The following is an 11,305-nucleotide window of genomic DNA, read 5'->3' on the forward strand; positions in this document are numbered from 1 at the left end:
TACCAGATGTTAATCCAGTCTGATATAGCTCTTTGTCAAATATCAGAATTCCGAAGTTATTCTATTTTTTTTCTTTTTTCTTTTTTTCATTCTGAAAAGTTTGCCTTGATTAGACTCTTTTTACTGATGGTAGGTAACTGGCAGTGTTATGCCTAGGTGCAACCGTAAAGAAAGGGTGATTGGGGGCTAATGATACTAAATCAAATGTTGTAGGATGTCTTCAGTGGTTCCAAGCATGTAGCATGAAAGCATAGAAATAGCTCAAAGTCACGTCCATTATGGGAAATAGAAGAAGATGTAGGGTAAGAATATTTTTTAGAGATAAAGCTTTGTCTTGCAAAGGAAGGTGCTCAGAGATATTGATTATCTTTGACAGCACTCTAAAAGTTGTTCTAACAACTGAGTCTGGGTCATAGTGCAGTCTCTATTCAAGCTGTGTTATAGTTTTTTTTATTTCTTTTTTCTCATTTTAAACTGAGATAAAGAAAAATCACCTAATCAACCAAACACCCTTTTCCCATACTATATATATACTTCTTTGTATGCTTCTATGAATACGTACTCGAGTAGTTCAAAGTTCACCCAATAGGCTCTCTTAAGCCCCCTGGAAAAGGAAAAAGAAGAGACATCAGGAAAAATGGGCGCTTCTCTTCTTTCATCACCAGCATTTCTGGTTTTCTTCTCATTTTTCACTTTGGGTCTACTTCCTGGTCCTGTACTTGGGATCACCAGGCACTACAAGTTTGATGTATGTGTTTGGCATAATAGTCAAGCTAGCATTGTTGCACAAGAAACTTCTTTTCCACAAACCAAATCTTTTGTATAAGTAATTCTAATTAGTGTGTTTACCCTTCTGTTTTGTAGATCAAGTTGCATAATGTGACACGCCTGTGCAATACGAAGAGCATTGTCTCGGTGAACGGACAATTTCCAGGGCCTCGCATTGTAGCGAGGGAGGGTGACCAGCTTCTGATAAAAGTGGTCAACCACGTGTCAAACAATATTTCCATCCACTGGTATTGAACTTTCCTTTGGAAAATGACATTTTTGCAGCTATTACAAGTTAAACAAATGATCCCATTTGCTTAAAATTAATGAGGGAAAGTCTAAATTGCAAGTTGTGATGGTGTCTTTGAAATAGGCATGGCATTCGACAGCTTCGAAGTGGGTGGGCAGATGGGCCAGCATATGTGACTCAGTGTCCCGTGCAAACGGGCCAGAGCTACGTGTACAACTTCACCATTGTAGGCCAAAGAGGGACTCTCTTTTGGCACGCCCATATATCATGGCTAAGAGCAACTGTCTATGGTCCCCTGGTCATCCTTCCCAAACGTGGTGTTCCTTATCCATTTCCTAAGCCATACAAGGAAGTTCCAATTATCTTTGGTAAAGAATTTTCAGAGCTGATTCAAACCTATTCGCCTCTCTACAAGATCTAATTATTTTGCTAATACAAATTAAACTATTATGAAACATTGCAGGAGAGTGGTTCAATGCAGATCCTGAGGCAGTTATTAGTCAAGCCCTGCAGACAGGTGGAGGTCCAAATGTCTCTGATGCTTATACCATCAATGGTCTCCCAGGACCACTTTATAACTGCTCTGCCAAAGGTATAAAATAGCTAAAAACATTGTATATTGAACTACATGTGCATAATGGAGCTATTTGATTCAACTTGGAAGTAAATAATTTTTAACAGATACATTCAAGCTGAACGTGAAGCCTGGCAAGACTTACCTTCTGCGTCTAATCAACGCTGCACTCAACGATGAGCTCTTCTTCAGCATAGCAAACCACACACTCACTGTTGTAGACGTTGATGCTATTTATGTTAAACCTTTTGAGACTGAAACACTTCTCATCACCCCTGGTCAAACCACAAATGTGCTTCTAAAGACCAAACCCAGCTATCCAAGTGCCACATTCTTCATGACTGCTCGACCATATGTGACAGGCCAAGGAACATTTGACAATTCAACTGTTGCTGGCATTTTAGAATACGAGTCACCATCCAATAGCTTTCATTCAAGCATTAAAATGCTCCCTCTGTTTAAACCAATTCTACCAGCTTTAAATGACACTTCATTTGCTACAAATTTCGCGAGTAAACTCCGCAGCCTGGCCAGTGCGCAATATCCTGCCAACGTGCCCCGAAAGGTCGATAAGCATTTTTTCTTCACAGTAGGTCTTGGAACAAGCGCATGCCAGCAGAACCAAACCTGCCAAGGTCCTAATGGAACCAAGTTCGCAGCTTCAGTCAATAATGTATCATTCACAATGCCAACTACAGCACTACTCCAAGCTCATTTCTTCGGCCAATCGAATGGAGTTTATACCCCTGATTTTCCTATCAATCCAATAATTCCGTTTAACTATACAGGCACCCCAGCTAACAACACTATGGTAAGCAATGGAACGAAGGTGGTAGTACTTCCTTTTAACACTAGCGTGGAGCTGATAATGCAGGACACAAGCATTCTTGGAGCTGAAAGCCACCCTCTTCACCTGCATGGCTTCAACTTCTTCGTTGTTGGCCAAGGTTTTGGCAACTTTGATCCGAATAAGGACCCTGCAAACTTCAACCTTGTTGACCCTATCGAAAGGAACACCGTCGGTGTGCCATCAGGAGGTTGGGTGGCAATTCGTTTTCTTGCAGACAATCCAGGTAAGTAAAATGGAGAAAATAACTAAGATGCATTATTACAGAAAAGAAAAATGACTTGTATAATCCTGTATTTTGCTTACTTGCTTGAGTTGATGATCATGATAACAAGAACCGCATGCTTGCAGGGGTATGGTTCATGCATTGCCACCTCGAAGTGCACACCAGCTGGGGTTTGAAGATGGCTTGGATCGTCTTAGATGGAAAACTTCCCAATCAGAAGCTGCTGCCTCCACCAGCAGATCTTCCTAAATGTTAACAATATAATTAACTTCTTGGTCTCTGACCAAAAAACTGCCCTGAAGCTATTTCCCCCCCCCCCCCCCCCCCCCATTTTTTTTTTTTTTTTGCCGTCCTGTGTATTTCGACCATTTTGATTTATTTACCCTTTTTTTGGAGAGAAGTAATGAGGAATTTGTTTTGTAACATCAATATTTCAAAATGTCAATACAAAGAGGTCTCAATAATATTTTTGACATATATCCTTTTGTTCAATAAATCTAGCCATTAAAGCTTATCTGTACCATGCAACTCCATGTTATATTTATTTCATCTTAAATTTTTCATTAAGAATCACCATTGCCCCGTAAAATTCATGTCCCTGATCTGTTCCTGGCTAACAGTTTGTGAACTATTTCAACGGCCAATCTTATCTAACAATGGTTGGAGGGGGGCAAATTTTGGCTTACCTTCATTAGTGATGGTGGGCAAGATCTGGGCCCAGATGATGGGCATTTTGAAGCTTGCAATGAGCTAAAGAATCAAGAAAAGCTTGGGGTTATCTTTGTATGGAGTGCTGATGACTCAAAAAAGCTTGGGTTTTAGACACGAGAAGAATCTCAGAATTTGTTAGCATTTGATTCATTGGATCCTATTGTGGACTTGAATGAATATCAGCTGGTTTGCTTTACCTTTTATCACATATGAGGCTTTGGGCCCATTCATAAATACTTGTATTTGGGTTCTTTTCAGTAAAAGTGAAAAGGTTTCAAGAAATGAAAAGAATTCTTTCTTCCTTGAAAAGTGGGATCTGCCTATTACAATTCTAGCTGATTCTCACCAAAATCATCAAGGAAAAACAGAAAGGTGCAAAGGGATTATCTTTATATCAATAGATCAAATGTCTTTATAAATGTGCGACGGCTGCCTTTATAGTTCAGAAACGGTCATAACTGCAATTAAGGGAGCAATAAAACTCCAAACTATAAAAAAATTGCATCAAATTCTAATTGGAGCAGAAGAGCAAACGTAAGTTGCCATATTGGGAAAGGATTGCAGGTCAAATTCGAAGCCATGAGGACTCCTAGGCCAACCATTTGCATACTAATTTTATCACTGTTTGCATCATGGGAATGCAGCACTGCCACCACTCTGTTTGTAAGCAATCAGGCCAAACCAGGCAAGCTCGCTTATATCACTGGTCATGTGAATTGAACACGATTTTCAGTCGGTATAGCTCCTGGAATTGAACTTCAATTGTTCTTCCTGATGGGAACATCAGTGTTACTAGTTGGCCACCGGTGTTCTGTGAAGGAACATACAACAACATATCACATGGTCATTTTCATGAACGACCCTACCATCTGTATGATTCCCACAAGGATTATGAGAAATGCAAGGGGAAGTGCTTCATAAGAGTTACAAACTTCACTTTTGATCGAAGGGATGAAGGAAAGAAGGAATGGGAGCAAATTTTCCCCATAATATGGCTCCCATGATTGATTTTATTGTTCCCAATTTCATTTGAGAACCACAATCGAAGGAGATGCAAACATACAGCACCTCCCCTTTAGATGTTATTGATGAAATAACTTAATTATATGGATAGATTTTTGTACAGAAAGAAATTGTATTTCCTTGTGGCTGTTCCTAGCATTGCTTCCATCGCTTCCATCGCTATTAGTCTTCTTCAGACGATTCATGGCTCCATGGCGTTCAGCTTTACCAAACTTAGGTGGTTGTTTCCATTTTTGCTTAGTCGGAGCAGTAGTCTATTGGTCAACCATAGTTGAATCACATAAAAATCTAAAATGCAAAACATAGTCTTATTATCTAAATTCACAAAATAGTATTATCCACTTTAACAAAACATATCTCGTGCACATCAAAAACATATTGTTTCAAATTAAGTATTTTATGTTTGTATTTACAAAAATAGTCATACATACATACATTAGACAAAATCATACTCAAATTTCAAAATAAAAAATCATATTTTGCAAAATTAACATTCTAACCCAATATAGGGAAATCATACATACATACATATATATACATACATACATATATATATATATATATATATATATATATATATATATATATATATATTGCATGTTCAACCCGATTTATCAAATCACAAGGAAAAAATATTATATACCATCTACAAAATCCAAATGCACTTTGAGGTTAATTTTTAGGGAGTGAAAACACCGAAAAATATCAAGCCACTTATCTGATGCTAAAACCAAAAGCAAATGACCAAGTATCGAAATATTCCTAAAACCTATTAATTCATAATAATCAGAATTAGAAACCAATACTACTAACTTATCAAAACAAACCATGACTTTTGTTGGTCGTTCCAAGGCATTTAAGGTATAACAACCTCTTTCACTAATCGAAACAAATTTTGAAATGTTTTTAAACATTTAGATTTATTTTTTTCATAAATTTTAAATACATAAAAATATTCCAACCTAGAAACTCATAGGTTAAAATAAAAATGAGTAACAAATATGAGGTTTGATGAAAATACTTCAAATACTAATTAAAACTTGATTTTTGAAAATTGTTAATAACTTTTTCGGAATGTTCTAATTCAAAAATAATTTGTTAATAAATATTTTCATGAAAAAATTCATTAAAACTAAAATAACTCAAATTTCTGAAGTTTTTATGTCGAATTTTGGTCAAAAAATAATTTTCAAAATAATTAAAAACAAATTTTCATAAATTCTAAAATTTCAAACGTTCATTGCCATTTGTCCTACTTTAAGCATTTATAACTTATAACTAGATTGAAACCAGAAGTGTAATCAATACCAAATCGAAACTTACATATCATTCTTTAATAACAAAATTCATTTCAGAAACAAAGATTGTCGAAACATTACAAAATCATCAATGAAATACTTAGATTTTTAGGTTTTCAGATTCAACGAGTGTACTTTGAACCTTCGATTCGCTTAACATAAAAAACCTCTAACCAAACCATTGAAACCAAAATGAAGAATATATTTCATAATATAGAACCACCCAAAGAATCAACTCAAAACATTACCTGAATGTGGAGTTCTAGTGACCCAAAATTGTTTCATCAAAATTGTCAAAAATAGGTTTTTAGCCAACTTAAAAAAATTCAACTCCCTAACCACTCAACAAAATGAGGTGCTAGAAAAACCATCAGAAAGATCTTTTCAAGACCTTTCCATTGGTATCCATCATGCTATCAAAATGTCATTGGAATGATACCTTTGTGGGTAGAAATTGAAGAGATATAAAATAACCTAGGGCTTTGGCACCCAAATCACCAAAAATAAAAAATTCTCATGATTTAAACCATAATCATACATTAATTAATACTTCCTTAAATATATTTCCTTTGACTCTACCTTTTGTTCTTCTTCTTTAGGGTTAACTTCTCCTAACTACTTTTTTTTCTTTATCTAATGATATAAAACAGACTTTAAAATATAAAACTACCCACTTTGCCCAAAAGTCTCTTCTTTTATTCTTTTTCACTAATAAACCTAGGGGTTATAATTGTAATTATAAAATATGAAACGATATATTATTTTATTTATTTAAATAAGTATAATATTTTTAAGGAGTATTACTGTTATAACGTGAGGGTCCAAGAACCCGACCACTCGACATGAAATGAGTCACTACCAATCTTTTTTGTCGAAGTGCGATTAGCTACCTATTTGAGTCTATTTCTTTAAAATGTTACCTTAAGCTTAACCTACGTCTATTTTAACGACATAGGCTTTGGTCTATGGAACAGTGTTCAAGTTCAAGAGTACAGTTACGTGCAGGGAAGGTATTAGCACCCTCGCAACACTTGTTAAAAGAACAATACCAATTAATCATGTGTTACCCTATTTAACCCTTAATTATTGATTTGATTATGTTTTCCCTCAATCATTATTTATATTATGTCTTTTTATTTGATTCATGACCTAAATTTTGTTATTTGGTTTTATGAGTGTGACATGCATATGATGCAATTAATGAATGCATGGCATAAATCTCGATAAATGTCAAATGAAAATCTTTTATTGAGAATATTTTTCGAATCTGCCCATTATACTGGTGGGACCTGAGAATACTCTCTCACGTAAGGAATTACTCAAGAGAACTCACCTTCACAAGCTTATCAAGCAAATCCCATCATCGAGATTATCATTTGCAAGTAAAAATAATATTTTCATGAATACAAATCCTAGTATGAGTAAATACATTTTATTAAGGATATTCTTCGAGCCCTCCCATCATTTTTGTCAGACTTGAAGATATCCTTTCACCTAGGGAACTTTTTAAGGGAACTCGCCTTTGCAAGCTCTCTCAAAAAGTCCCATCATCAAGACTTTTACTCATATACAAAATATATCAAGATGTTATGACATTTAAATAATGTAAGGAAGGTACATGGCAACTTATAAATTTCAATTTAAATCGTTATTTATTCCATATATTTACTATTGCTATAATTTACCATTTTGTAATTTTCTTTTTATTATTTTATTCTTATTTACTTTATGCTTTTTTATTATCTTTTTATCCCTTTTTAATAAATATATTTTTAAAAAATCAAAACCATTTGCTTATTTATTATTTTATTCTTTTATGTCTATCTATTTATATTTTATATAAGTAAATAATTTATTATTATTCTTTTTGTTTGCCTTTTTCATTTATAAGGTTTTAATTCTCATTTTTAATTTTCATAAATTAATGTCTATAAATATTTTTAAACACAACTCCATACTATTTTAAAGATACATATAGTACACCTATTATCTTTTGTATTTATTATTATTTATTTATTATTTCTTTTTTTTCACTTCTACTTTAAGCTTTGTCATTTTATTAAAATCTTTTCTTTATTAATATTTTAAAGAAATATTTATTTGGATTAAAATATTAGGACTTAATATCAAAAACATCCTACCATACTGGTGGAGTTTAAATCAAATTCCCCACCTAAGAAAATTAATTTGAGATTGCAACTTCTCGCATCCCAAGTAAATATGCCATCATTGATATAATCCAAATAATCTATTTTATTACTATCTACATTTTTAATTTCATGATTTTTGTCTGATATCATTATTATTATATTTTTATCAAAAGACAACTTCATAACTTACTTACCTTACCAAGCCACAACTCCAACCCTTAACTACTGTTTTTTATATATATATATATATACATTTTTTCTCACAATACAACCGCATCGACCACAATTATTCAACATAAGCATTTACTATCTTATACAATAATATACTACCACTTTCATTATTATTTCATCATTTGTATATGTGCACATATATATTTTTATACCATTTTTTTTAAATATATAATTAACCAACTCATAAAAAAGATATCTAGATGAATGCACACATCTAAACTAATCCCACAACCAAGCAACGGAATAAAGGTTCAAAGGGTTAAACTTTCCTAGGCTCACCAAAGGTTTGAAACTTAATGCAAGAATTCTAGACTTAGTTGAGGATCCAAGATTCTGGATCTGATGGTAAGTCAACAAGCCAGCTCAACTTCAAGAAAGCATGATGGGTCTACCAAGACACGAGTCGTAGGGAAAGGCTCACCCAAACAAGGGCCACAGCAGGACTTCTCCAACAAGGCATGTTTTCTCTTCCCACAACGCACTGTTAGTGTTCAAAAGATGGCTCCAAGAATGCCCCAAATGACACCATTTTGAAACTAACCTAAGCCTAAATATAAAAGCCTAATTTCCATTAAACACTTTTTCCTCTTCACAGTCACACCATTATGCTCTACTCTTTTGCAACCACCCCACTTTGAAACTTAGCCATTCAACCACTAGATGTGTCATGACCCGGTACTCTCTTCGAGCCCGTGACAACCGCCGCGATGTCCTGATAGACAAACCTTACCCGAAATGTCAACCGAAACCTCGTAAGGCTCTAGCATCAGTTTTTCGCCTCCCCTATGAGCAACAGTTAATAAATATCATGTTTTAAAGGAATATAGATGATTTTCAAATCAAAGACAATAAAAAATAATTTCTACTGCACAGGGGTATTTTGGTCATTTTATCCAAAAATTTCGAAACCTGCTAAAAATATAGTAGATGATTGAAAAATATACATTTCATATAAAATAAATAAATCTAGGTGTCTAAATCATCTATTTAAAGTGAATTTATAACTAATAGAACTAAATAAAAATATTAGATAAAATATTTCATTTTCATATAAAACAATATTATAAAATTCTACGTAAACAATTACTGTAGCGTAGTAACAAAATAAATTCACATACATAATAGCACACAGCGCCAAGGTATACAAAAATATTTTACAATGCCATGTGAGCCCCAAAATAAAAAAAATAAATAGGACTGTAGACTTACGATTTCTAAGGGTGCAAATCTAAAAGCAAACCCTTGACAAAATCGACTGTCTACAGACTGCTCTGAACCTGAAATGGGTGAAAAAAGGGGGTGAGTTTTTATAAACTCAGTGAGTAAGCAAAGTTCATCTAAAACATCTAAAACCGAGTAAATGGAGACAATTAAAACATCTCTTCATAATATGATTCATAACATTAAAACTAATTTCAACCATATAAAACAATTACATTTCATCAAAAATAATCAACAAGGCTTATGACTCTTTTAAAAATTGGTTTGTGTCGAAACTCGTAGTCGATGACACCTTGCACCGGGCATCCAACCGAGTCCACCAAGGCTGTTAAATTAACATATACACATAAAACATGTTTTTACGTTTAAAAACGTAGCCATTCCTTGGCGTTGGCTGAGTTTCACTCTCACATGGTGGTTCGGCGTGAAGTGAACTCTAAACTACCTTAGGAGATACCCTCCGTACCTCTCATACTAAGGTAAAATATAAAGGGGTTTATCGTGCCCCTCTAATAAGCTGGTCCACGGAAACCCACCCACTGCAGTAAGCTAATCAATTACCCCACCAAATCAATAAAAATTTCGACAGCATGACATGGCTAATATGATATTACCCAGCCTGTTAAGGTAAAACAAAACAGTTCATATATTCCACACAAACACAAATCCTGCCATTCATGCCATCACATTGTCATAAGCCATCAATTCAAACCATATGTCAAAACATATATATAACACAAGTATATAGTCTCCACTTACTCAATTTTCAAAACCAATATTCAATTTCAAAACAAGTTATAAATCTCATTTCGTTTAACCAACACTTCAGTTATAAAACATAATAGTTTATAATTTAAATTTATTATTCTTTAAAATCATAAAAACAAGTATAATCCAGTTTAGATAGTTACAATGATCGTCTGTTTACTCACAATAACGGGAGTACTCCTACTCCTAGTCCTCAGGTACAATATCCTTACCCTTACTAGAGGGCTCACCACCTGTACATAATGCACAACAAGTAATTCAATACACTTGTACCAAACTGTTATAAGACTATTAAAAGCTCTTTACGAATGCATGAAATTGAATGAGAAGTGTTCAAATAATCACTTAAAAATGGTGTTCTACGTAGGTTCAATTGTTGTTGTACTGAAATGGTGTTCGGCTTAACTCGCACTATACACTGTTTAATTAGCCAAAACATCTAATTCAACTCCAAATAGATTCATTGCATTTTCGATACTCCAATAAGTCCATATACCTCATTAGAAATCAATTCTAAGTCCATTTACTATAATTTTCTCATTATCGTTCAAGTCGTTTACTAAAGGAACTATACTTTTCGATAACCGTTTTCGATATCCGACATCACTAATCATTAAATACGAGCTAGATAACATGAAATATGATAAAATTCATCTTCAAAATATTTCCTATAGAATTCGGCCAATCAGGGTTTGATAAAGAACATGTTGTTTTCTTCCTTGTTTTTCACACCGAATATTACAAACAACTAAAAACGCCTAGATAACATGAGATCTAGCAAAACCCATCCTCAAAACCTTCTCCCCTTGATTCGGCCAGCATGCTTCCATCATGAAAACTTGAGTTTCAACCATAGAAAATGAAAAAGAAAGGATGGGTAAGATAGATCTTAAGCTAAATCACGAAATCTTACCTCTGATTGCTTCGTTTTTTGGAAATCCAATGAATTTCTCTTGAATTTTTCCTCCTTAGGGTTTTTTNTAAAAAGCCTTATTTTTTTTGAAAGGTTATTCTCTTTTTTTTTTTTTGAATCTTTCTAGTTTCTTTTTCACCGCCCCAAAAAATTTTTTTTTTGCTCTTTCATTCCACCCTTTTTATTAGCAGGGGAAGGGTTTTGAAAATCCTACCTCTTTATTTGCTGCCATTAGCAGCATCTTAGTGGTTACATGCTGCCAATGGCAATCTTTAAGTTTGGCAGCTTGTTTCCAAACCTTTGACTTTTTTTAAAATTGATTTTA

General features: G+C 33.9%; 1 protein-coding gene and 1 long non-coding RNA gene across 3 annotated transcripts; one reads left to right on the plus strand and one right to left on the minus strand.

Annotated features, from left to right (window-relative positions):
• On the plus strand, positions 557-2,988 carry LOC18594769 (laccase-17). The gene is made up of 6 exons (XM_018124070.1): positions 557-748; positions 865-1,016; positions 1,142-1,386; positions 1,482-1,610; positions 1,700-2,665; positions 2,791-2,988. Exons 1-6 carry the CDS (start codon positions 638-640, stop codon positions 2,919-2,921), a joined length of 1,734 nt encoding a protein of 577 aa, XP_017979559.1. The 5' UTR covers positions 557-637; the 3' UTR covers positions 2,922-2,988.
• On the minus strand, positions 8,112-11,050 carry LOC108662875. Of its 2 annotated transcripts, XR_001928730.1 has the most exons (4): positions 10,981-11,050; positions 10,232-10,300; positions 9,288-9,355; positions 8,112-8,861 (listed from the first exon to the last, which is right to left on the minus strand). It is a non-coding gene; the product is annotated as an uncharacterized LOC108662875 (long non-coding RNA). The 2 variants fall into 2 exon arrangements; XR_001928729.1 differs by lacking the exon at positions 8,112-8,861 and having other exon boundaries at positions 9,186-9,355.

Source organism: Theobroma cacao, chromosome 7 (genome assembly GCF_000208745.1).
Source record: "Theobroma cacao cultivar B97-61/B2 chromosome 7, Criollo_cocoa_genome_V2, whole genome shotgun sequence".
NCBI lineage: Eukaryota > Viridiplantae > Streptophyta > Magnoliopsida > Malvales > Malvaceae > Theobroma > Theobroma cacao.